The following is a 26,784-nucleotide window of genomic DNA, read 5'->3' on the forward strand; positions in this document are numbered from 1 at the left end:
ATGTCTTATCACTCACTGGGTACTTGGTTATCTTAGGGAAATTGAGGGAAGAACTTTTTCTTCCTATATTATATACTTCTGTTATATTTGAAATTTTGTGTAGAATCTTTTTTTTACCTTTTTAATCTTGGAGTGAAAACATAAAAGTCCTGTGGAAAAATTACCTTTCACAGTTACCTTCGAATAAGTTTATTTGAATATTTATTTAACTAAGAATTAAGAGAGCTGAAAATCTTTAATACAGATTAATTAATAATATTAATTATTAAATAGTTAGCTGTAGGAGGAAACTATAAAGATGAACAAATTCAGCCCTAGAGAAATTAAGTAACTTGTTATCTAAGAACATACTGTTTGGTCGTAGGGCCAAAATTTGAATCCAGATCTGTCTGCTTTCCAATTCTATACTCTTAACCATTATGTTATACTGCCTCCCTATGTTCTATTCTGAATAAGGGGTAATTTATCGTTAACTAATGTAATTAAGGAAGAGAAGCCAAAAAAAAAAAAAAAAGTGTAAAAGAGTAGTTACATTTGGAGCTTTAATGAATTGACAGTTGTTGAAGCTAGGTGATGGATGCATGTGGGTTTGTTATATTTTCTCTCTTTCAAAATATTCCACATAAACTTGTTTTTAAAAAACAGAGTTTAAAAGGGAACACAGGCTCTACAGATAGGTTGCCTGGGTTCATATCTAGCTTAGTACTCAGCTTTGAATTAGAACAAGTCAGTTAAACTCTCGAAACCTCCACTCTCCAATAGAACTCTCTGTAATGGTAAATATATTCCATATCTGCACTGTCCAGTATGGTAGCCACTACCCACATGAAGAACTAAATTTTTAATTTTAATTAAATTACTTTTCATCTTAATTACCACGTATGGCCAGCTAATGGCTATGTTATTGGACAGTACAACCAGTTTTCTCATTTGTGAACTGAGAGTAGTACTCTAGCACTAACAGTACCTAATTCATATAGTCATTTTGAGGATTAAATGATATAATCTCGGTGATATATATAGGACTGTGCCTACACATTATGAATGCTATATAACTGTTTGCTCTTTTGAGTATTGGTCTGACATGTAACAAATTTTCATGTTGAGAATTACCTTAAAAATAAGAAGTAACATTTCTCAAAATATCTTGAATTTTGACAAAAATTAGGACTCCCTTAATGTGAGAAGTGAGATGATTCATTTTCAGGAATACCAAATAAAAGCTGTGCTGTCTAGTTAGCAATAGGTTTACAACCTATTGGAAATATGTACAAACCCTCCCCCACCCCCACCCCCATCCCCACCCCCACCTCCCCCCCCACCCCCCCCACACACACACAGTCGAGTCCCAAACCCTTAGACACTTCACTTCCTGGTTCTTCTTCCCCTCTCCATTTCATGGGCTTATTTTTCGCCGGCTTTGCAATGAGCATGTGCCAAAGAACTGAAGTCTCTGCGTCACCTCAAGGAATGTACATTTGTTCCAGTCAGGCTACTTTTTGGCCTTACATGGGCATAAGCGACTTCTGGGTAAGGCTTTAACCTCTGTAGTACTCGGCCAATGAGGAATCAGGGGAGGGACTTCCTGCAAGGAGATAAATTGCCTGCTGTAACCCCTCTGAGTGGATCTGTCCATCAGACACCAGCTCTTGCAAGAATGTTGATTAAAGCCTCACTTCACTGTTCTCCTCGCTCCACGTTTCTCCTATGATTGGGGCAATGGGCTTCTTTCTCACACTTAGTAACAGCAACAATAATCATAAAAACTATGCCAATTACGAAAATTGGCATAAAATATAAATATATAAAAATATTTTTGTGCTTAAATCTGAGTCCTTTAAAGCTGTTTCATAAATTTACTGTATATTTTAATAGATTCTGAACTAGTATTTCATAGGATATGAAACCTTGCTCTTAATTGAAGTAGCTATGCTACCTTGTAATGTGAAAAATTAAGGTGCTTTCAGTAGGTTAATTATGACCTTTGAGATGCTGTTAAATGTACCTTAATGACATGAATGAAATACCATAAAAATAGCCCGATCAACGAGTCAGATCCAGCAGTCTGTCTACCATCACTCCTACTCTGAGCTGATGACATTTCAGATGTAGTGGAATTATCCTGGGCTTTGAGCACACATCAGCCTGCTTTCTTTTGTCATAGTAAATGTGCCTGTAAAATACAGATCTTAGCGTGAACATCAAGGGTTAGAAGTGAAAATTAAATGAAATGACCTATATAAAGCTTCTGGCACATGAGGAAACTTGGTAAATATTACTTCCCTTCCTTTTGTCCTTCATTAATTTGAAATGTAAACATTAAATGACCCATTCAAAAAGATTACTGAGTGGTTGTTCCTTGAAAATGCCTATTCCTTTTTGCTGCATGTTGATTTTAATTGTAAGGAATATTTATATTAATTGATTATTTTTTTAATTGAAGTATAGCTGGCATGCCATATTATATTAGTTTTAGGTGTACAACATAGGGATTAGACATTTAGATACGTTACAAAATGCTCACCATGGTGTGGCTGCCATCTGTCACCATACAAACTTATTACAGTATTATTGACTATATTCCCTATGCCATACGTTTCATCCCCGTGACTTACTGATTTTATAGCTGGAAGTTTGTACCACCTAATCCCCTTCACCTATTTTATCCAAATCCCGGCCCCCTCCCCTCTGGCAACCACCAGTTCTTACGACTATTTTCACCAGTTTTTATGAGTCTTCCTGTTTTGTTTTGTTTGTTCATTTGTTTTGTTTTATAGATTCCACATGTAAGTGAAATCATGCAGTATTTGTTTTTCTCTGTCTGACTTACTTCATTTAGCATAATACCCTCTAGGTCTATCCATGTTATTGCAGATAGCAAGATTTCATTCTTTTTTATAACAGACTAATATTCCCATGTGTGTGCATGTGTGTATACACACTACGTCTTTATCCATTCATCTATCTGTAGGTTACCTTTTTGTGTTCTGTTGATGGTTTCCTTTGTAGTTTCAAAGCTTTTTAGTTTGATATAGTCCCAATTGTTTATATCTGCTTTTGTTGCCCTTGCCTAAGGAGACAGATCCAAAAAAATAATTGCTAAGACCAATGTCCAAGGGTTTATTGCATATGCTTTCTTTTAGGAGTTTTATGGTTTCAGTTAAATGATTGCCTTTTAAATATTTCTCTATTCAGTAAAAGCTCTTTAAAGAACTGAGTAATTTTATCATTTTCTTAGAAAATAAAACAATACCACTATACCACACCCATGACTTGCAAATTTAGCTATACATATTCAATGTGTAGAAAGATTAGAGTAAATATGTACTAAAATGAAATCATTATAAACACATTAAAAGCTAACATTTGAGATATCACTATTAACTACTTTAAATCCCCCTATCATTAAAGTAATAATCCCTTCTAAAAGTAGTACTGGTAAACTTTCTACCAAGCCACAAGAGACAGTCTGGGTTATATAGTTTGTTTGATCTATAGTTCACAACTGAACGAAGCATGGAAAGAGAATAATTAGCATAAATTTCCTTTCCCGGTTGTCAGTCCTCAGTTTATTCTTTACTAGTAGTTTAAGAAGAAAAAACTACTTAGCCTTGTAAAGCTAAGTCAGGGTATACTGATCCAGGAAGTTAAAGAAGAGTATATCAGGAATATGTTTTCATATAGCAGGTGACACAGAGCCATAAACATGAATTTCTGAGTAATAATTAACAGTGAATTAAACAATTATGGGTGTAATATGCCATTCACGATAGATGTGCTTATAAGGAGATTTGTTTTGTAGTTGCTTTATGAGTCACGCATGGAAGCTTTGTATTTTTAAAGGTAAATTTCCACTGTTGTGAAATGTGTCTTAAGGAGACTAAACTTCGTTTGAGTAATTACATACATACTGGAAGAACACAGAGTATAATAATTGTCATATTCAGTTTTAGAGACCCATGTGTTGAAGATGGCCTCCTTTGTGGTTTAAGAGTATATTATAGAGAAGGCTGAGACTTAGAAAATATATGCCCAAGTATTGTCTGAGGAGTCTGTACTGTTTGTCATAAACCCACATCTTGCAGATAGAACAGAGTTGCTCTGTAAACCAATTTATACACCTAGCTTTTATTCTGTATTATACAGTTATTTTTGCTATTTATTTTTTTTTACTTTTTTTAATGTTTGTATGTGTGTGTGTGTGTGTGTGTGTGTGTGTGAAAGAGAGAGAGAGAGAGAGCGCACACGAGCAAGCACAAGTGGCGGAGGCAGAGAGAAACACAGAATCCAAAGCAGGATTGGCTTTGAGCTGTCAGCACAGAGCCCAACACATGGCCCGAACTCACAAGCAGTGAGTTCAGGGCCTAAGCCGAAGTCAGATGCTCAACTAAGTGAGCCACCCAGGCTCCCCATTTTTGCTATTTAAATATGGAATATTTACTTTATTCTGGAAAACACTGAACACTACATATAAAGGATTTCTAATGAATTATCCAGTCAAAATCCTTTATCACCTCAACATTCCTCCATTCCTGTTGCACTGCATTTTATTTAAGGGCCTGTTGGTATTTGAGAGTATGCATGTGTGTGTGCATATGTGTACTGTATGTGAGTGTATGTTTACATACGATGTGTATGTAACATGTATATGAACATTAACATGCGTGTGAACATTAATACATTTCTATTCCTCGAAAAATCCTAGTCCTATGTTACTGGATGTTTATTTTAATTTCGAAAAATGTTTTATCTTCTTCATGATGATTCTAGCTAAAGATAGATTCGAATTCAACAGTTACAGAAACATCTGATCTTTACCAGGCTTTGGAAGACTCTGGCAGAATCTGGCGTTCAGTTACATTATATTATTTAGTTCTTTTCAACTCCAAGGCTCAGTAAGATCTCTGATGCTTAATTCTGAAAGTCAAATCTGTTTTTCTGCTAAGCTGCTAACCTGTATGGCATTTAATTACTGTTTTTCTGTGATATTTGTTTTTCATCTAAAGTAGTAATACCATATACATTTATGTCAGGTTTTATGTGTTCAATTCTTTATATAATCATTTCACTAGATAATTCATATATCGCTTTGACATACATGAGTATTATTTTCCACTTTTACAGATGTGAAAACTGAGGCTTAGTCATGTGGTGTGATTTATGCCACACACTTGTGTCAGTGGCACAGTTGGAAACAAAAGTCGGAATTGCATCTTGTGTTTTCTCTCAGAGGACAAACTGTGGTGCTTCCTTGGGGAAGTTCACGGTTACTAGGATAAAAGAGAATGTGAGCTTTTTCCTCTTAAGTCCTTGGAATTACCAGTTCTTCCAGAATACCTGCTACTATTCCCTGAATTTAAAAACAAAAACAAAAACTTCTGCCTAATTTAAAAATTGATGGCTTTCCATTTTGTTAAAGGATAACTTAAAACATGTTACCTGTTCAGCAAAATAATCCTCACTAGTTTTACCTTCACAGATTTTGTTTTGACATTTATGGAATTACGGTATTTTAATTCACTGTTGCTTTTCTTATTCTCGTTGTAGTGCTGAGTAGATTCATTCCAGGGGCTTTCAAAAGTATTTCATTTAACGGTTCTAATTAATTTTTATATGTTGAATAATAAAACTCCAGACAATATAAATCATGCCTCAAATATTTATCTTTTAAAATATTAATATATTCTTCTATTTAGGCTTTTTTCACCCTTTCGTATCAGAAAACAGGTCCTATCTAAGGGAAATTCACAAGGCAGACTTAGAAATTAAAGATTGAACTAAGAATATAGAGACAAAAATTGTTTTCCCAAGTTTACCACATACTGAATATCTGATTCATTTATCTAATTCAATTATATACCTGGTAATTTAGTGTGCAGTAAATTATAAAATGTTACTTTTAGTTTTAAGGTTAAATTTTTAATTTGACTTCTAGTATCTTGAGTTTTACTATTTTGCCCATACATACTTTACCTTTTATATAAATCCCACTTCATCTTTTTACATTTCAGGATTAAATAGTCACCTTTAAAACACAAATTTTATACCCCTACTAGGCAGGAAAGATTCTCAGAAAACATCTCAATTGCACTGTCAAATGATTATTAAAAGAAAAAGTCTTCTTAGAAAATAGCTAGCTGTTGGTTAAATCAAACATTATAGTGGGTGGTCTGATAGATATCTTTATAGAGTATAAATTTAATTTCTCTTTAATTCAAGCCATCATATTTGTCTTTAGCCTTTTGCTTTTTTCTATTTATTAATTAGATTTACACCAATATGATGACTTTTTAAAACTTGGGTGTTTTTTTTCTTTTTTCAGCAATTTGAATAAAGAAAAGTCAGCTTTACTACAGATGAAGAATCAAATGGCATTAGATTTAGAACAACTTCTAAATCATCGTGAGGTACTTTTTCTATGTTGTCATAATTTTTACTTTAGGCTTTTTCAAAGTCCATGTTGTGTTACGATTACTGGATCCCAGTTGTCCGTGTGCATTAATGACTTCTCATGTTTGTGTCTCATTGTGATCCGGTCCTTTATATTGAATATGTGATACACTTTATTCATTATGAATTAATTTATACTTCATTCTTGGGTTAATTCTTATTCCTGGAATACTCCTTGTTATTGACCCCTTATTGCCTTGTTCATATATCTGGAATTGAATTTCCACATTATTTAATAATTGTTTTATCTCTTTCTCACTAGACAGTATATTTCCTTAGCATACCTCTGTCTCATTCATCATTGTATTGCCCATATACTGTATGTATGTCTAGTGTGTAATATTTGTGTTGAACTTTAGAGTCCATAAAGGATTTTTTGTTGTTATTCCTCACCAAAAATCCTTTAGAGCTAATAAAATTTCCTCATTTTATAAAAGGACAAATGAATGTCTAGTGGCTTGCCCAAAGGAGAAATGAGTTTCGAGTGGCTTGCCCAAAGCCAGTTAGTAACTAAGAGATAACCCCATTTTTCTTTCTTGTTTTTTTGAGTCAGACTTATTGAAGTACAGTACACCCACAGTAAAATTCATGCCCTGTTTAAGCATACATTTCTATGATTTTTGACTGACACACCCAGTTTCATAACCATTACCATAATCAATAAAGAAAATAGTTTTGTCACTTCAGGAAATTCCTTCATGCCCTTTTTGTGTCGACCCTTCTCCCCAGCTCCAGTCCTAGCAACCCCTTATCTATTTTCTGTCCCTATAGTTTTACCTTTTCCAACAAAAGATTTTACATTTCCCCAGAATGTTGAATAAATGAATTATCAGTCTTTTCAGGTTGGACTTTTTTCACTTACCATAAAAAAGATACACCGAGGGGGCGCCTGGGTGGCTTAATCAGTTGAGCTTTGGCTCAGATCATGATCTCATGGGTCGTGAGTCTGGGCCCTGTGTTGTCGGGCTCTGTGCCGACAGCTTGGAGCCTGGAGCCCGCTTCAGATTCTGTGTCTCCTTGCTCTTTGCCCCTCCCCCACTCATTCTCCCTCTCTCTCTCTCTCCCTTTCTCTCTCAAAAATTTAAAAAGGGATATACCTATGTTGCTGCAAATATTAGTCATTTATTCCTTTTTGTTGCTGAGGAATATTCTATTGTATGGATATACCAGAGTTTGTTACTCCATTCACCAGTTGATGATCATTTGACTTGTTTCCATTTGGAGGCGTCTGTAAATAATACAGCTGCTATAAACGATTGTGTACGTGTTTTGGTGTGAATGTCAGTTTCCTTTTCTCTTGGTAGATACCCCAGGAGCAGGATTTCTGGGTCCTATGGAAAGTATATGTTTAACTTTATAAGAGACTGCCAAACTATTTTCCACAGTGACTGCACCTTTTGCATTCCCGTCAGCAATGAATGCGTGTTCCAGTTGTTCCGCATCCTCGCCAACAGTTGGTATTATGAAGCCTAGTTTTTTAATCCAGTGCATTTTTTCCATTGAACTATCACTGCCTTGTCTTGGCCATGTTTTTGCCATTTTGTTATCCTAACAGAGAAAGAAATGCTCAAAACAGATCATTGGTTTATAAGTATCCTGAAGACATTGTTTCCTAGTCTGGGAAAGCTATATCAGGTATTTGGGAAGAAATTATTGGAAAGATATTATTGAGAGAGATGAAGTGGGGAATATTACTGGAAGCAGTTCAGAAGTGTATATCCTAGAAGTGGTGTCAGGGGAATTGCAGGGTTGTCTCTGTCTTAGAAATGGCCTTTGGAGTAGGTTCTCTTAAAGGTGTATTTTATATGTTGGGTGAAAGGGATAAGGTGTCCCTGGACTAGATTTTAGAGATGACTTTTGTGTAGCTAACTAGATCTAACAACAGGTGATATAGATTAGGAAGAGCTTCTCTGAAGATACTCTTTTTTTCTGGCTTCCAGGCCCCATCTACTACCACTTGTGTCCTTAGATTCTGCCTTCAAATAGTTGTTTCTTCACTGTGGAAGCCTGATTCATTCACTATGTGGATTTTCACAAAACTGACTATTTGGGAAATAGTAACTGCAGATGTCCATTCAGCGATACCAGCTACTTTTTTTCCATAAAGCTGCATAACAAGTATGTTTTTGGAATGGCGATTCTCATTTGTTTTTAGAAGATTATGCTACACTCTGAAAAAGATAGGAGCAACTTTATATATTTTATACATCATGCTTGGAATCACATTATTCATGAGTCCAAATAAAAACTCAAAGTTATACTTAATGGGTTGAGAATTGAGTAAGTTTAGAAGAAAATATGTTTAAACATAGAAATTAAATACTTAGCAAAATGAAACTCCTACTATATGACACCAATGAAATGTGCGTGGATGCATGTCTAATTATCAGTTAATTTTCATGCATTTGATAGGATCTTCATTTTGGCAATTACATTTTAATAATCCAACATTATAACTTTTCTTAATGCCAAACAGCTAAAGAAAAGGAGCTTTATTTCTTTTCAAAGCAAAATAAAAATTGAAGCTTAATAAAATAAACTTGATACAAATTTTTCATCTTTTTCTAAGAAACAGTTTAATGCCAACTTGCATAGAACGTGCAGATACAAAAGCAAGTGTAAACTGCTTATATGGAAGGGAGTGGCAGGTGACCCAGGGTAATGCTTGACCATTCACTTGAATATTTACCTGATGAAACAGAGAGTCTACAGAATTGATATATTCATTTTATGGCTCTGATGGGTCAAGTGCTTAGAATAGCCAATAGATAACAGTCGGATAAGAATACCTCTGATAAATGTAATATTTTGAAAGTGAAAATCAGGGCTGAGGGGGCTCCTGGGTGGCTCAGTCAGTTGAGTGTTCAACTTCAGCCCAGGTCATGATCTTACAACTAGTGAGTTCGAGCCCCGCATCGGGCTCTGTGCTGACAGCTCAGAGCTGGAGCCTGTTTCAGATTATGTGTCTCCCTCTCTCTCTGTCCCTCCCCTGCTTGTGCTCTGTCTCTCTCTTCCTCTGTCAAATAAATAAATATTAATTTTTTTAATAATAAAAAAAGAAAGAAAGAAAATTGGGGCTGAGACTAAGGTGAGGCAAACAAGGCACCTAGGGCACAAAATATAGGACGTGCCCACTCTGAGGACCATGCACAGTGCACCTGAGAGCTTGCCCCACCCTAGGCAGGACCCTGGGAAAATTGTCTAATATGAGTCACTGCTTTAATCCCAGCTAAATTTTCTGTTTAAATCCACATGTGATCAAATGCACATTTTAAAGTTTTTCATTGCCTTTTTTGCACTGGACAATTTAACTTTTTAAGTGTCACTTAGTTCCAATAAGACTTTAGGTGGTCCTGAGGTGCCTGGGTGGCTCAGTGGGTTAAGCATCCGACTCTTGATTTCAGCTCAGGTCATGATCTCATGGTTTGTGAGTTCAAGCCCTGCATTGGGCTCCATGCTGACAGTGCGGCACCTCCTTAGGATTCTCTCGCTGTCTCCCTCACCCATTCTCTCTCTCTCTCTCTGTCTCTCTCTCTCTCTCTCTCTCTCTCTCCTTCTCTCAAAGTAAATAAATACACTTAATAAAATAACTTTTTTTAAAATTTTTTAATGTTTATTTTTATTTTATTTTATTTTTTATTATTTTTTTAATGTTTATTTATTTTTGAGACAGAGAGAGACAGAGCATGAACGGGGGAGGGTCAGAGAGAGAGGGAGACACAGAACCTGAAGCAGGCTCCAGGCTCTGAGCTGTCAGCACAGAGCCCAACGCGGGGCTCGAACTCACGGAACATGAGATCATGACCTGAGCCGAAGTTGGACGCTTAACCAACTGAGCCACCCAGGCACCCCTAGTGTTTATTTTTGAGGGCTAGAGAGACAGAGTGCAAACTAGGGGAGAGCAGAGAGAGAGAGAAAAATAGAATCTGAAGCAGGCTCCAGGCTCTGAGCTGTCAGCATAAAGTCTGACATGGGGCTCAAACCCATGAACCGTGAGATCATGACCAGAGCTGAAGTCAGACATTCAACCAACTGAGCCACCCAGGTGCCCCAAAATAAAAAGACTTTAGATGGTCCTGTACTATGAAATGAGATCGCCAACTCCTTTACATAATTATCCAAGTATGCGTTAAATGAAAAAAGAAAACAGATGAGATAATTCTAGGTTGACAATTCTAAGACATTGGGGCATGACCTCTATGAGGGTTTTTATTTTCTATATTAATTAGTGTTAGATCAAAATTACTTGCTTAAAAGTAGCTAAGTTAAATATCACAGAGTTAAATATCATTGTCCCCACTTTTACAGACAAAACTGAGGCTGAGTTAAAAAAAACTAAACCATGATTATATACTTACTGTCAAAACTAAAAGAAAATCCTTTTTTTTTTTCCCTGAAACAAAAGCTTATGATCTTTTTCCTTAGTTCCATTTAGACAAAAACCTCATGATGAATTATTGCTTGCATTAGTTCCAGGAAATATTTTTGCCACTGTAGATGAAGTTATATTCTTTCTTTTTTGTCAGAAAGTGAAAACTATGTAATTTAATGTGTTTCCTTTTTGTCTTAGTTGCCAAAACACTCAGAGCTGAATATCTTATCCAGGTGTTATAATCTTTTTTTCCTCTTTCACTTTTGATGCCTCAGAATAACTTTCTCTGTTTCTTTCAATAGGTTGTGATCTTTTTTACCCTTAAATGTCTTTACTTATATACTGAGACCTCTGAGGTGTAAAAATATAAAATAATTTAATCTTAAATAATGAGGTAAAAAGGAGGTCAAGGAAAAGATCAACTCCTAGGACCCCACTGTTGGATAGCATAGCAGGGCTTCAAGCTAAATAATTCAGTTTTGAGTAAAAGAAATGTGATGACTTGGAATGTCTTCTTTCTTGTTGAGTGTACCTCTCAGGACTCTTGTTTTTTTTTTTTTAATTTATGTATTTTGGGGCGCCTGGGTGGCGCAGTCAGTTAAGTGTCCGACTTCAGCCAGGTCATGATCTCGCGGTCCGTGAGTTCGAGCCCCACGTCAGGCTCTGGGCTGATGGCTCAGAGCCTGGAGCCTGTTTCCGATTCTGTGTCTCCCTCTCTCTCTGACCCTCCCCCGTTCATGCTCTGTCTCTCTCTGTCCCAAAAATAAATAAACATTGAAAAAAAAATTTTTTTTTTAATTTATGTATTTATTTTGAGAGAGAGAGAGAACACGAGTCAGGGAGAGGCATCAGAGAGAATCCCAAGCAGGCTCTGTACTGCCAGTGCAGAGCCCAATGTGAGGCTTGAACCCACAAACTGTGAGATCATGACCCACCCAGGCCCCTATCAGGAATCTTCTTTAATGGCTTTTTCATGTTTCATCCATTTTTATCCACTCATCTTTGCCTCACTGAAACAAGATTTGCTGATTTGGAAATTCTAATTCTGCGCTTCTGTGTGTATATTTCATCATATGCCCTTAGAATATAAGTTTTCAAGAGTTGGAAAATCATATTTAATCAGCCAAATGTCTAATAGAATACTGAGCATAATTTTAAAAAGCTGATGTAAAAGGGGCACCTGGGTGGCTCGGTCAGTTAAGCGTCTGACCTCAGCTCAGGTCATGATCTCATGGTTCATGAGTTCGAGCCCTGCGTAGGGCTCTGTGCTGACAGCTCGGAGCCTGGAGCCTGCTTCGGATTCTGTGTCTCCCTCTCTCTCTGCCCCTCCCTTGCTCACGCCCTGTCTCCCTGTCTCTCAAAAATGAATAAACATTTAAAAAATAAAAAAATAAAAAAAGCTGATGTAAAAGCTCTTTTCTAATTTCTTTTGCAGCTATATTAAGGGTAGTAGTAAGAGCTCCACTTAAGAAGCTATTCCAGTATTTCAGTGAGTGATGGTGGTATCTTGAACTTGACTAGTGATGATGGTGTCGAGCAAAAATGGACTAATTTGAATTTTTTTAATGTTTATTTCTGAGAGAGAGAGAGAGAGAGAGAGAGAGAACGCACTCTTGTGAGTTAGGGAGGGGCAGAGAGAGAGGGAGACCTAGAATCTAAAGTAGGCTTCAGGCTCTGAGCTGTCAGCACAGAGCCTGATGCAGGGCTCAAACCCACGAGCCATGAGATCATGATCTGAGCCAAAGTCGTACACTTAACTGACTAAGCCATGCAGGTGCCCCAAGAATGGACTAACTTGAAAGCTATTTAGAAAGCAGAATCATAGAGCGTGGTGATTGGATCCAGAAACTGTTGAAGAGAGGAGGAATGAGAATTGATGGCCTGGGTTTTGGCTTGTGGCCTGGGTTTATGGTGGTGCTACACAGCACATGGGAGAAATAGATTTGGAGAAGAAAAGCTCAAGGAAATACCTAAGTAGAGATAACCAGGAGAGAGTTAAAAATGTAGATTCTGGAGGGGCGTCTGGGTGGCTCAGTTGGTTAAGCTTCTGACTCTTAGTTTCAGCTCAGGTCATGATCTAACAGTTTCTTGAGTTCGAGCCCCACACTGGGCTCTGTGCTCACAGCTACAAGCCTGCTTGGGATTCTCTCTATCCCTCCCTCTCTCTGCCCTTCTCCTGGTCACGCTGTCTCTATCTTTCTCAAAAATAAATAAATAAGCTTAAAATATGTATTTTTTTTAAATGTAGGTTCTGGAGCCTAAGAAAGAGAACTCATCTAGAGGTAGAGATTTGGGGGTCACAGCATAAAGATAGTGCTTTACATGGAAGTCATTAAATGAACTGATAAATGAACTACATACAGTGAGAGCAGAAAAAGGCAGAGGCCATACTCTTGAAGAGTACCAACATTTAAAGGATGGGCAGAGGAAAAAGTACATATACAAATTAGAGTGCAGGGTGACCATAAAGATAGCAGGAACATCAGAAGGAGAGTAGAATCTGGCCAGTGACATGGACTGTCGAGGGGCCAAGTCAGACAAAGATAAAAAAGCAACCATCGATTGAATTTAACAAGATGGTACAGCACTTTCAGTGGAGCTAAAAAGCAGACGACAGAGAATTGATGAGTGAGCGGAAGTTGAAAAGTGGGCTGTGGGAAAAATAGACAGCCCTTGAGATATTTAAATCAGAGAATATAGCATGATCAGGCAGGAGGCATGAAGTCGAGGGCTTTTACCTCCCACAGCTAGAGAGTATCCAGTTGTGTTGTGTTTTTTTTTTAATATAATTTAATGTCAAATTGGCTAACATACAGTGTATACAGTGTGCTCTTGGTTTTGGGGGTAGATTCCCATGATTCATCACTTGCATACAACACCCAGTGCTCATCCCAACAAGTGCCCTCCTCAATGCCCATCACCCATTTTCCCCTCTCCTCTGCCACCCCCCCCCCCCCGCCCATCAACCCTCAGTTTGTTATCTGTATTTAAGAGTATTTTATGGTTTGCCTCCCTCCCTCTCTGTAACTATTTTTTCCCCCTTCTCTCATGGTCTTCTGTTAAGTTTCTCAAGTTCCACATATGAGTGAAAACATATGATATCTTTTTCGGACTGACTTATTTCACTTAGCATAATACCCTCTAGTTCCATCCATGTTGCTGCAAATGGCATGATTTCATTCTTTCTCATTGCCAAATAGTATTCCATTGTATATATAAACCACATCTTCTTTATCCATTCATCAGTTGATAGACATTTAGGCTCTTTCCATAATTCGGCTATTGTTGAAAGTGCTTCTACAAACATTGGGGTACATGATCCCCTATGAATCAGCACTCTTGTATCCTTTGGATAAATTCCTAGTAGTGCTTTTGCTGGGTCATAGGGTATTTCTATTTTTAATTTTTTGAGGAACTTCCACACTGCTTTCCAAAGGGCTGCACCAGTTTGCATTCCCATCAATAGTACAAGAGGGTTCCCATTTCTCCACATCCTCACCAGTATCTGTTGTTTCCTGAGTTGTTAATTTTAGCCACTCTGACCAGTGTGAGGTGGTATATCAGTGTGGCTTTGATTTGTATTTCCCTGATGACGAGTGACGTTGAGCATCTTTTCATGTGTCTGTTGGCCATCTGGATGTCTTCTTTGGAATAGTGTCTATTCATGTCTTCTGCCCATTTCTTCACTGGATTGTTTGTTTTTTAGGTGTTGAATTTGGTAAGTTCTTTATAGGTTTCGGATACTAGTCCTTTATCCGATATGTCATTTGCAAATATCTTTTCCCATTCTGTTGGTTGCCTTTTAGTTTTGTTGATTGTTTCCTTTGTAGTACAGAAGCTTTTTATCTTGATGAGGTCCCAATAGTTCATTTTTGCTTTTAATTCCCTTGCCTTTGGAGACATGTCGAGCAAGAAATTGCTGCAGCTGAAGTCAAAGAGGTTGTTGCCTGTTTTCTCCTCTAGGAATTTGATTGTTTCCTGTCTCACATTTAGGTCTTTCATCTATTTTGAGTTTATTTTTGTGTATGGTCTAGTTTCATTCTTGTGCATGTTGCTATCCAGTTCTCCCAGCACCATTTGCTAAAGAGACTGTCTTTTTCTCCATTGGATGAGAGTATCCAGTTTAAATGGTGATGGGAAGGAGGCACGTAGACGTTGCAGATACAAATGAGAAAATAATCAGCTGAGCAAAGTGTTAGGGAAGGAGAAGATCAGAGCACAGTGATGGGATTTAACTTTAGACAGGAGGGCTATACCTTTTCCATTTTGAAGATAGAAATAAAGATTATGTTAAGATAAAAGTGAGTTTGTAGGTTTGGTGGTAAGAATTTAGGTAGTTCCTGTCTAATGGCTATACTATAATGGCAGATGTGCTAATGTCACAGTTTTGAGGAAATAGAATTTTGAAATAGCCACACAGTAAATGAGTGATATATATTATGGAAACATCAAATAATTGCCAAGTTGAAACACCATGTGTTTCTAGTAGTACCACCATTCTATGTAATTTTTTTCCAGTAGCATTCAGCATGCTAGGTGTCAACATGGGGAAGATGGACAGGTGGATTGGTCCAGAATTACATTCCACCTTCTCTTAGGTATGCATATTATACATGTTCAGATCTCTTGTTAAATTGTAAGGTTGGAATTACCTTTATATTCTTTATGTCACCTACATTTGGAATACTGTGGAAAAAGCCAAAAGTTAAACAGACAAGATGAGTTCATATCACAGCTTTGCTACTTGATAGCCATGGATTCTTGTGATGATAATTGAACCCCTCTAAACTTAGTTTCCTCGTGTGTGAAAGTAATATCTACTTTTCAGGACTATATGAGAATGAAATACTGTAGTAACATTCCTGGCATGTCACAGGCACATAACTCTATGAAGGTGGTTCCTTTTTCTTTTTCCCTTCTGTTTCAAAATTCAATTCATATGTTATGTATGCTTTGAAGTTCTCTGTAACTTGACAAAGAAAAACTTATCTTTTTTTTCTACCTCTTTCCAATAGTTTTTTAAATATTTCTATTAATGTTCACATCACTATATGTCATAATTATGCATGTGTCTTTCCCAGTAAAGTACTTCATTCTTCCTTGTATATTAGCCTTTTAGCACAGTATTTAGCACATAATAAGTACTCAGTTGAATGTTTGTTATGGCCCTTTACAGTCTTCCACTATAATTGCACTTGAAGCTGTCAAATAGAATAGTCAAATAGAAAGCTTTAGAAACTAGCCTTTAATATATCCTCATCCCCTTCCCTCAGATAGTAAAATACACTCTGACAACTGATAACATTTTAACTGAAGAAGTATGGAAGGTCTGTTGCACCCAAGAACAATTTCAGAGATTTATCTGAAAGTAGCCACTAGGAAGTCCTATCTGAAAAGTTTGTCTAGGGGCGCCTGGGTGGCTCAGTCGGTTGAGCGTCTGACTCTTGATTTTGGCTAAGGTCATGATCCCAGGGTCGTGGGATCGAGCCCCATGTCAGGCTCCGTGCTAAGTGTGGAGGCTGCTTGGGATTCTCTCTCTCCCCCTCTGTGCCTCTCCCCCACTCGCATGCTCTCTGTCCCTCTAAAATAAAATTTAAAAAAAAAAAAAAAAAGCTTTGAAAAGTTTGTCTACAGTAAAGCTATTCCTAAAACCCTGGACGCAGCAACCTCTATGGGTATCCAGCCTCTAAGGAATGGTATATGTTCATGGGCAGTATCTATTTCTAAGACTTAAGTAAGGTTCTTCTACCCCTTCGCTTAGTGCCTCTACCAATAATATCTTTCAGGGTCTACAGGCATTTCAGTTTGTATTTAACCAGAATTAACTAACCACTCCTTACTACGGTACATAGAATATGCAAAGCCCCATACTTGCCTAAATGTTGTAGTCCCATTAGCCCAGATAACTTACCCCTTACTGCAGTGTATATCACCTAACAAAAAGAAAACAAACCTGCAGTTAGCCAGGTTTCTTAAAAGTGAAGTCACAGTATAATTATCATTCTTTTATGGTATGTTTATGTTCCCGGATTCTAACTCGTTATGTTCTTTGTGATTTCTCGGAAAGTTTCAGGGACATTTCAGCACCACAAGTGCCCCTTAGGCAATCCACTTCATAAAGGGTTCAAATAAATTACATATTTCTATATGTGTGTCATTCCTTTTGGTTCCTACTTCACGTTTTGACATTTTCTTAAGAGTACCTTTTTTACATGTTTTTTTATATACTTCTGTAGTTACATTTTACATCATCCTAAAAAAAAAAAAAAAAACACACCGAGTGCATAAGTTAATTTTTCTTTAAATGAAGATTCAATTATTTCTCAGATTTATACATTTCTCATCTTAGTGGTACTCTTCCAGTTAAAATTTGCTTTGATTTGCTGGGTTTAAGTGAGTATTTTAAAGAAAGACAATTATTATAGTGAAAACCTAAAGCACACATACAAAGGAAGTCATATTTTTTCTATAAAGTTTTAGAATGCTTATTTTTTCCATATAAGGGTATGTGAACTCAGGTCCAAGGAAATTCAGGGAGTAAAATATTGCAAAAAATACTCATTGATAATCTCAAATTTACATATACTTTTAAAAGTATGCCAGAACCAAACCTATTACATATCAGTAATAATAATATCTTGAATTTTTATAGCTTCTTTTTACCAAAATGTTTACAACATTTTCAGATTATGTTATACTAATATACATACGGATCAGTTATAGATTGCTTTCAACCAAGTGTGTTTGGAAATATGGAATCAAAGAAAGCAAACGTTTTAAATTATTCCTTCGTATTGAGAGACCTGGTCTTTTGCTTGTGCCTTCTAGAATTCAAGAGCACTGGGGCACTTATGTGGCTTAGTCAGTTAAGTGTCCAACTCTTGACTTCGGCTCAGGTCATAATCTCACATTTCGTGAGTTCAAACCCCACATTGGGCTGTGCTGACAGAAAAGAGCCTGCTTGGGATGCTCTCTCTCCCTCTCTCTCTGCCCCTCCACAGCTCTCTCTCTCTTTCTAAAAATAAATAAATAAACGTTAAAAAAATTTTTTTTAATAGAATTCAAGAGCATTGAACTTTTTCCCAAAATAGGTGCTTTTCAGGTAATAATAAGAATGCTTAATATTTGTATATTACTTTAGAGTTTTTTATACTCATTTACTTTATTTAAGCCTCACAGGAACCCTATAATGGTCTTTTACCCATTTCACAGAAATAACAACTGAATCTCAGTTATCCATTTTGTAGAAAGTTAATAACTCTTCTCAGTTTTGAATTGCATAAAAGACATGTGAATTTCTTTTAGATTGTATTCTGGTGGACCTCTGTGTTTATGTGGACTTGTACAGAACTCAGTAGAACTAGGTCAAATGATTTTGATTTTCGGGGCGCCTGAGTGGCTCAGTCAGTTGAGTGTCCACCTTTGGCTCAGGTCATGATCTCACAGTTCATGAGTTTGAGCCCCGCGTCGGGCTCTGTGCTGACAGCTCAGAGCCTGGAGCTTGCTTTGGATTCTGTGTCTCCCCCTCTTTCTGCCCCTCCCCCACTCACTCTCTCTCTCTCTCTCTCTCTCTCTCTCTCTCTCTCTCTCTCTCTCTCTCAAAAATAAATAAACATTAAAAAAATTTTTTTAATTTATTTTGATTTTCATAAGTATTTTGGCTTTAATCTTTCATCATCTTTAAAATTACAAATATCTTTGTTGTATATTACAAGCAAAACTATGTCTTGTGTGAAACAATATATCTCATCATAAAAATATTTTATCTGAAAAAAGCAAAATAAATAAAAATATTTTATCTGCATATATATGTCCTTTTAACTTTTTTCACATCATATTTTCATATCTACTAGGTATCATATAGACCTGTTATTTTCTAGTTTTTTAAATATTTTAGAATGAAATATGTTTTATTTCCACTATATTTCAGAAGTTTGGCATATTTTCTTTTAAATAGTAAGTACATTTCTCTGACCTTTTTTTTAATCAGTAAGGGACAAGTAAATGACCTTCTACTATCATTTCTAACCCTGTGTTTTTATGACTAAGAACTGTAGCAGTTTGTAACAAACCACACAATTCTAGGACATGAGGAGATGCACAAAATGCAAAGCTCTAAGATAAGTCCCTGGAAATATGTGGTGACCAAGAGATTGTGAACAATGATGTGAGATAATTATGATCATAATCCTGTTAGGTACCATATTAGCACTATTTTGATGTAACTTAACAAGTCACTGATCACATATCAAGGAGCTAACACAAAGAAGACTAAGAATAAAACATTGAGAAAGTATAGGCACTGGAATGAGCCACACTCAGGAAACCAGCCCTCAAAATAGAGCACAGTGTTTAGAGACTGAAGTCGATGATGGACATCAGCTAGAACATGCATAAAAACCTATCAGATTATACTAAGAGAGTAAAGGCCAGAAACTAGACAGCAACTATATGAATACTGTTTCAGAGGGAAAGCTGGGCACCAAGAGAGCATGAATACCAGAAGGGAGAGCAGTTAGAAGTCCAAGATGTATAACCCAGCAATCAGACAAGATAAAGGTATGTACAAACCAATCAGCAGAATCAAAGTGCCCATACTTCTGTTGTAAGTTCAACAATGGCAGTGATTTCAACTCAGGGGCCTACTCTACTATATTAACACTAGCTTCTTCTGCCTGACCTTAAGATTATATCCAAGTTCAGGAAAGAATGTACCAGGTGATTAGTTACATCCCTTAGGCTATGACAGCACAGTAGTCTCTCATTCAAGTAAATACTTGAGCTCTTGCTAAGCTTTCAGTCATAGATAAGGTATGGTTCCAAAAATGTGAATGTCGTCTTAAATACATTAGAATAAGAAGTAGATAGGCCTTACTCTACTCTTCGCTGGCCAAGACTTTTTTCTTTGTTCTGTTCTAGGCCCAAAACTTTTAAATACTAGAAGATAATCTGAGGAAAACAATCAGGATAGTGAAAGAACTCAAGAATTCTTTTTAGTCATAAAAGGGATGAATGAACTGGGGGTATTTACAGAAGAAATGATTCAGAGAGATGTAAGAAATTCAAAGTAAGCATGTGAAAGAAGCAGTAATAGACTTGTTATACATGTCTCCAAAGGCTAGAATTAAAACCTAAAGATAGACCTCATAAGGAGACATGTTTTATTTGTTTTCCTTTGCTTTGTTGCTTTGTTGCTTTGTTGTTGTTGTGTTGTTTTGTTTTGTATCGAGTCTGGGTTAAATAACTTGAAGATCACTTCCAAACCTGAAAGTGTGTGTATCGAAGGCTTTGATAGAAGATAGATGTTCTATTGTGTAAATAATGACGGCTTTGAACCCAGAAAGACCTGCACTCTAGGGAGACGTTAGCCTACAAATGGGAACAAGTATTTTGACGGGAAGACTGAGGGACTGGAAAAGAGGGGTTTGCAGTCGTAGATACTGCTACTGTTCTCTAACAGTTCTGCCATACAAAATCTGCTTTATCTATTGTTTAGAGTGTAGTGGCATTGGCATTCAAGGTATATTTTAAATTCCTCAAAAATCACATATTAAAAATCTCTCCTGGGGTGCCTGGGTGGCTCAGTCGGTTAAGTATCTGACTCTTCAGCTCAGGTCATGATCTCACAGTTCTTGAGCTTGAGCCCCGAGTTGGACTCTGTGCTGACAGCACGGAACCTACTTGGGATCCTCTCTCTCCCTCTCTCTTTGCCCCTCTCCTGCTCACATACACATTCTCTCTCTCCCAAAATAAATAAATAAACTTTAAAAAAAAAAAAAGAATATTTAAAAAATATCTCCACTGAAGTATTTTCAAGTTGAAATGATTTGAGGTCTGAAATCTGCTTTGAAATGTTTCAAAAAAAAAACTGGTAAGGGAATAGATAAAACATTGTTGACAGAACAATCTGGCACTTCCTCAAACAACTAAACACAGAAATGTAGAAATACCATATGACCCAGCAATCCACCCCTAGGTATATACCTAGGAGAAATGAAAACAGGTCCACACAAAAACTTGTGCATGAATCTTTATAGCAACATTATTCACAGCAGTCAAAAAGTGGAAACAACCTGGGGCGCCTGGGTGGCTCAGTCGGTTAAGCGGCTGACCGGCTCAGGTCATGATCTCGCGGTCCGTAGGTTCGAGCCCCGCGTCGGGCTCTGGGCTGACAGCTCAGAGCCTGGAGCCTGTGTCAGATTCTGTGTCTCCCTCTCTCTGACCCTCCCCCGTCCATGCTCTGTCTCTCTCTGTCTCAAAAATAAATAAATGTTAAAAAAAAAATTAAAAAAAAAAAAAGTGGAAACAACCTAAATGTCCATCCGCTGATGAATGGATAAACAAAATACAGTATAATCAGATAATAGAATTTTATTTGGCCATTAGAAGGAATTAAGTAGTGATATGTTACAACATGGATGACCCTTGAAAATGTTATGCTAAATGGAAGAAGCCAGTAACAAAAGATCACATATTTTATGATTCCATTCATATGAAATGTCTAGAACAGGAAAATCTACACAGGCAGAAAAAAGATTAGTGGTTACTTAAGGCTGAGAAGTTGAGAGTAAGGTGGGATAGCAGAGTGATTCCTAAAGGAGTCCAGGTTTCTTTTTGAAGTAAAAGTTTCATAATAGACTATAGTAATAGTGGGTAATCGTAATGTCTGCGAATATACTAAAAAAACATTGGATTATATAGTTTAAATGGATGACTGTATGGTGGTGAATTGTATCTCATTAAAGCTGTTTGACAAAACAAGTCTGGCAAAATGTTTATCATTGGTATAGTTAGCCAATAGAAATTGAGAGCTTCATATGCTCTTGTCTTTGTATGTTTGAAAATTTCCATAATAAAATGTTTTTTAAATACCCTTTCAGATGAAATTTAAATATCCAAAATATGTATGTACTTGGTTTAAAACAAGGTTGGTTTTTACCTTGTGTTTACCTCAAGTAGGAAAGATGCACAGAATTATCTGACTTAGTAGCCATGACACATTGGTATTCGTATGTAAAAACACTTACATTTGACCTCTAGTGGAGCACATACTTTGCATTATACTTGTCAGAGCTATTTTCATCAAGAAATGCCATCTATGTGTCCCCTTGCCAACATCTTTGCAGAGTTTACAACTTTCAGCAATTTATTGGCATCAACTACGCAATTCTGTTAAGCAGCTGCTGTGTGGTTGAGCTGTTTTAATATACCACCACTCTCTGTGCATAGTTTCTACTAAATGGCCGAGATATACGATTTTGGATTTACGAGAGCAGTTTATCATGTTTGTAGAGATTATTTCTGCAGTAACAATCTTCATCGTCCTCATCATCATCATCTAGAAGTTTTATAAGAATGTCCTTGCCCTTAATTCTTCCATTTTGAACACTAATTATTTCACTTCAATGTGGTTTGTATTGTTTCATTTTATTTCAGTTTTACCCTAAGTCTCAATTGTTCAGCCAGATGCAGTTCTGGAGTTGTTAATTTTAAAGAATGGTTCATTCATTCTGAAGTTACTGTAATTTTTTTATGTATTTGATATACTAGATTGTAACATAAATACTGTTCACTTTTTGGAAATCAGTATAAGAGTATATCAGAATTAATTAATATTATTATAAATCAGACCATGTTATAGATTAGTATTTAAAGGTCTCAAACTAGTGATTTAAGGGAAAGAGGATTGGGGCGTGGCACTTTTACAGTATTTTAATTTTTCCACGAACAACTAATAGCATTTTTAAAAACAGGAATTTGTAAAAAATATTTTGAGAAATGGCTTTCTAAATTAATGGAACATTTGCCAAGAAGAGGCTAAACCTGCCAAAATAAGGGACTCTGGATTAGGGCACTCTACGTTTTGTCATTTTGGAGAAGAGCGCCTACTTTCTGCAAGAGGACCTTCAAGTGAAGCTTACTAAACAGTTTCTCTCATCCACATAGAGATTGTACTCAACTGTCTCATTCATATGAGTGAAACAAAAAAAACAAAAAGAAAACTTTTAATGTGGTTCTTTGTTCATAAATTGGAACACACACCAAAGACTGTCAGAAACGGAAAGAAAATAATTAGCATAAGAGGAGAAAAAATTACAATAAACAGGGGCTCCTGGGTGGCTCAGTTGGTTAAGCGTCAGACTTCGGCTCAGGTCATGATCTCAAGATTCATGGGTTTGGGCCCTGTGTTGGGTGGGCTCTGTGCTGACAGTCAGAACCTGGAGCCTTCTTTGAAATCTTTGTCTCCCTCTCTCTCTGTCCCTACCCTGCTTGCGCTCTGTCTCTCTCTCAAAAACAATATAAAACATTTATTTAAAAAATTTTAATACAAAAAAAATCACAATCAACAGAGAAACTGACCCTGTTCTCCAAAGAAAACAAAAACAAAATTCCATAGCAGAAAAGAACTTACAAAGTAGCTATACTATAAGTAGTTTTTTCAGAAAGATTTGAGAAAGTAGTATTTCCATAAAATAAGAAACAGTGAACAAAAAAAGGTGATATTTTCAAAATTGCTAAATTAAAAGTCATGAAATTATTATAAGTAAGTAAAAATGCCAGGACAGGATGTGAGGAAAAGTCAACTAGCTCTCCTAAAATTTAGAAAAAGTTAAAAAGATGGAAACTAGCAGAGAAAAGTTAAACAACATAGAATATTCCAGAGAAAGAAAATACCTACAAAGAAATAGGAATCAGCTTGGCATCATAGTTCTCAGAAACTTGACTTTATTTTTTTTTCAATTTTTTTAAACATTTATTATTTTTGAGAGAGAAAGACAGAGAGCAAGTCAGGGAGGGGCAGAGAGACAGGGAGACACAGAATCCAGAGGGGCTCTAGGCTCTGAGCTGTCAGCACAGAGCCCAACACGGGGCCCAAACCCACGAACCGCAAGATTATGACCTGAGCTAAAGTTGGATGCTTAACTGACTGAGGCACCCAGGTGCCCCAGAAACTTGACTTTAGGAAACAAAGAAGTAATACCATGCAAGTCCTAAAGAAAAGTACAATATTTTCTTCCACAGTAACTTCTCAGAAAACTACCAAATTGTGTGCCATCAAATAACAAAGAGAGAGAGAAGTACAAGAAATACTGGAACTTGCCAAGATAAATAATAAAGAAATAAAGTAATAAAAAGACATTTCAGGATAACAACTATGCATCAGTCTTAAAAGCAGTCAGTACAAAATTGAGTCCAGTTAATAGCATTATTAAGAAACTAGATAATCTTAGGAAAGATGGAAAAACGCATATATTGTTTCCATCAATGAGGAAAGAAAATAAAAGGCAGGAACTCTAGAAGAGGGAGGGAAATATCTGTAAAAACGTCAGAGTCCAAACAGGACAAGTAAATGATATGATTTTGAGCAATAGATGCAGTATAAGAAAAAAGAATTCAGTTGAACATGATACTTGAAACATTCTCCTTTGAACATCAGAGGTTCCCTTCCTGTGGATCTAATCATACGCTCTGCTCTACAGTGAACAGTATTTGTAAATCATTACATAGTAGTACAAATAACCCTACTGACCAGTCAGAAAAGGACAGTTGTAGAGCAGAGAAAAGCAGAATCAAAAGCTAGAGAAATGAAATGCAAAAGTCAAGTCCAAACAATAAGAGCAGAATCTTAAATAGGAGATGGAGCCAGCGATCAGGAGCCAGGCAAGAACATGGTGAGAACCAAACCAGATCAGGAACAAACCAGAAGATCTCAAGGTGACTTCATCTCACCAAAGGATTCTGTTTTGTAGTGACAAGCAAGTTTTCTAGCTCGTGTACGTTATGTTGGTTTGTTTATTTTCGTTTTGTCAGTCTAAGAATTGGAATCTCACAACTATAACCATTTATTTGTAATAGTAACAACCAAATAAGGCATGACAATTTATGCCAAAAATGTAGGTGAAAAATATATTAAAATATTGCCATGGTTAGGAAGACTCAGTATTATATAAGTCTGTTCTAAGTTTTTCTTGTAATTCAACATAATCCCACCCCTATTTCTATGAATATAGCCCTAAAAATACTTGAATCATTAAACATTATAACAGTGTGACATGGGGGCATGAATTGACAGACTATTGGTATAGAGTTTAAAAGTCCAGAAATAAAACACATACTTATATGAAAATTTAGTATATGATAAAGATAAGCATCTGAAGTGGGTGAACATATAATGTTATTATAGAATAGCTATGGGGGAAAGATGTTGAATCCACACCCTTCACCATAAGCTAGGATAAACTTCAAACAGATTAGGGGTCTAAATGTTTGAAAAGGAAAAGAAAAACCATAAAACTATCTTGAGGAAAATGGAAGAAGAAAACACAGAGAAGGCTGTACAATGAGAGATTGATATATTCAGCTACATCAGAATCAGAAAGTTCTGCATAGCAAAAAAAAAATTTTTTTTAAGTGTAAACATAGTCAAATAAAATATAAACAAGGGGGAAGAAAAACTGCCACTCATACTACAAAGGGCTCTAACATATAGAGAGCTCCTTGAAATGCAGAAGAAAATGACCAATCATCTGGGAGAAAAATGGGCCAAGGATATCAACAGAAAAGGAAATACCTTTAAATATAGGAGAAGCTGCTTAACCTCCCAACAGAAGAAATGCTAAATAAACACATTCACTTATCCGACTGGCAAATATCCAAAAAAGTAACACAAGCGTAGATATTATCAATTACGAAACTGAAGTTCATTGAACAGAATGAACAGATTGCCTAAATTTACATAGTTAATAACAGAGTCAGGAATAGATGTGTCTTTGACTTCTAACCTAACTAAAATATTTCCAGTACATGTGCTTGCTTTTCTATGTGTTCAGTAGATGATGTTATTCTAGATCGTATGTGATGTTAAAGTGGAATTTTCTTTCCCCAAATTTACCATTGGTACAAAAAGGGTGGATCATTTATGACCAAACATAATAAAACTGAACAAAATTTTTCTACATGTTCTTTTGGTATCCATTGTAGCTATATCATCTTAATAGGATTTTTACAGAACTGTTACTTAAAAAGTGTTCTTTATCTAGATTTCAGAAACCATGCTAACATTGTTTAATGCAATCAGATGAACAAAGGTAGACTATGACAGCACCATAAATTGAGTGGTCCTTGTGTGGATAAAGCAACAACATATGATTTCCCTTCTGTCTCTTGACCAGCATCAGGAATGAGCTGCTTCCTGTAACTGCTCCTATACCGGCAGCAGAAGGAAGCCCAAGAGAAACCAAATTATGGCTCCTCTAGGGCACCTGGGAGCCAAACCCTCTGCCTAGTGTACCTGCAACTCCTTCCTGTTCTCCCTCCTCATCCTCATTGCCCTCCCTGTCCCCTTCCCCAGCAAATATGAATGATCCTCTTTACTGTGTTAATCTGGAGACTAGTAGTAGGTTGTATTAAAGCTTATTTTTCCTATTATTTTACCTTCATGCTATGATACAAAAGTTATGGCAAGTAAATTTAGGTTCTTTCAGATAGAAAGTTTTCCTTTGATAGGCTGAGAGTCCATCATCTCCCCTTTCCCTTCTACTTACCATGGAAAGTAGAACACGAGCTAAAATCTACCATAATACCAGACATGTTTAACATCAAATCAGTGATTAGGTACTTCACTCTAGGGAACATATAAATGAAATAATCTTGAAAGCAAAAAAAGCCCTCCAAAGGCTCAAACAATATTCTATCAGATTGGCAGTGTCTGAAGGTATACACATTTCATGTGCAGCGGCCAAGCCAACCCCAGTACTGCAGAAAGGAGAAAAAGGATTCTGGCACCATTTCTTCCAGCTCCTCTGTTGGCCCTAAGATTTATTAAGGCTCGGTGGCTTGAACTCAACAGCTATGTTTTAAAATACTCACTCAAGCTAGATGGTTCTAAATAGAACTAATGACAGCCGGGGGGGGGGGAAAGGCCTGTAGGAACTTGCTCTGACACAGAGCTGATGTCTATA

At 36.6% G+C, this 26,784-nt stretch overlaps 1 protein-coding gene across 2 annotated transcripts in view; it reads left to right on the plus strand.

The window, feature by feature from the left end:
• The window catches only part of PIBF1 (progesterone immunomodulatory binding factor 1), a 200,726-nt gene that overhangs the window by 162,731 nt on the left and 11,211 nt on the right, over window positions 1-26,784 (plus strand). For both annotated transcript variants that reach the window (XM_030311936.1, XM_030311945.1), the window contains exon 16: window positions 6,323-6,407. In XM_030311936.1, coding sequence (XP_030167796.1) covers window positions 6,323-6,407 — 85 coding nt within the window. The remainder of the gene's footprint in view (window positions 1-6,322; window positions 6,408-26,784) is intronic.

Source organism: Lynx canadensis, chromosome A1 (assembly GCF_007474595.2).
Source record: "Lynx canadensis isolate LIC74 chromosome A1, mLynCan4.pri.v2, whole genome shotgun sequence".
In the NCBI taxonomy this organism is placed as follows: Eukaryota; Metazoa; Chordata; class Mammalia; order Carnivora; family Felidae; genus Lynx; species Lynx canadensis.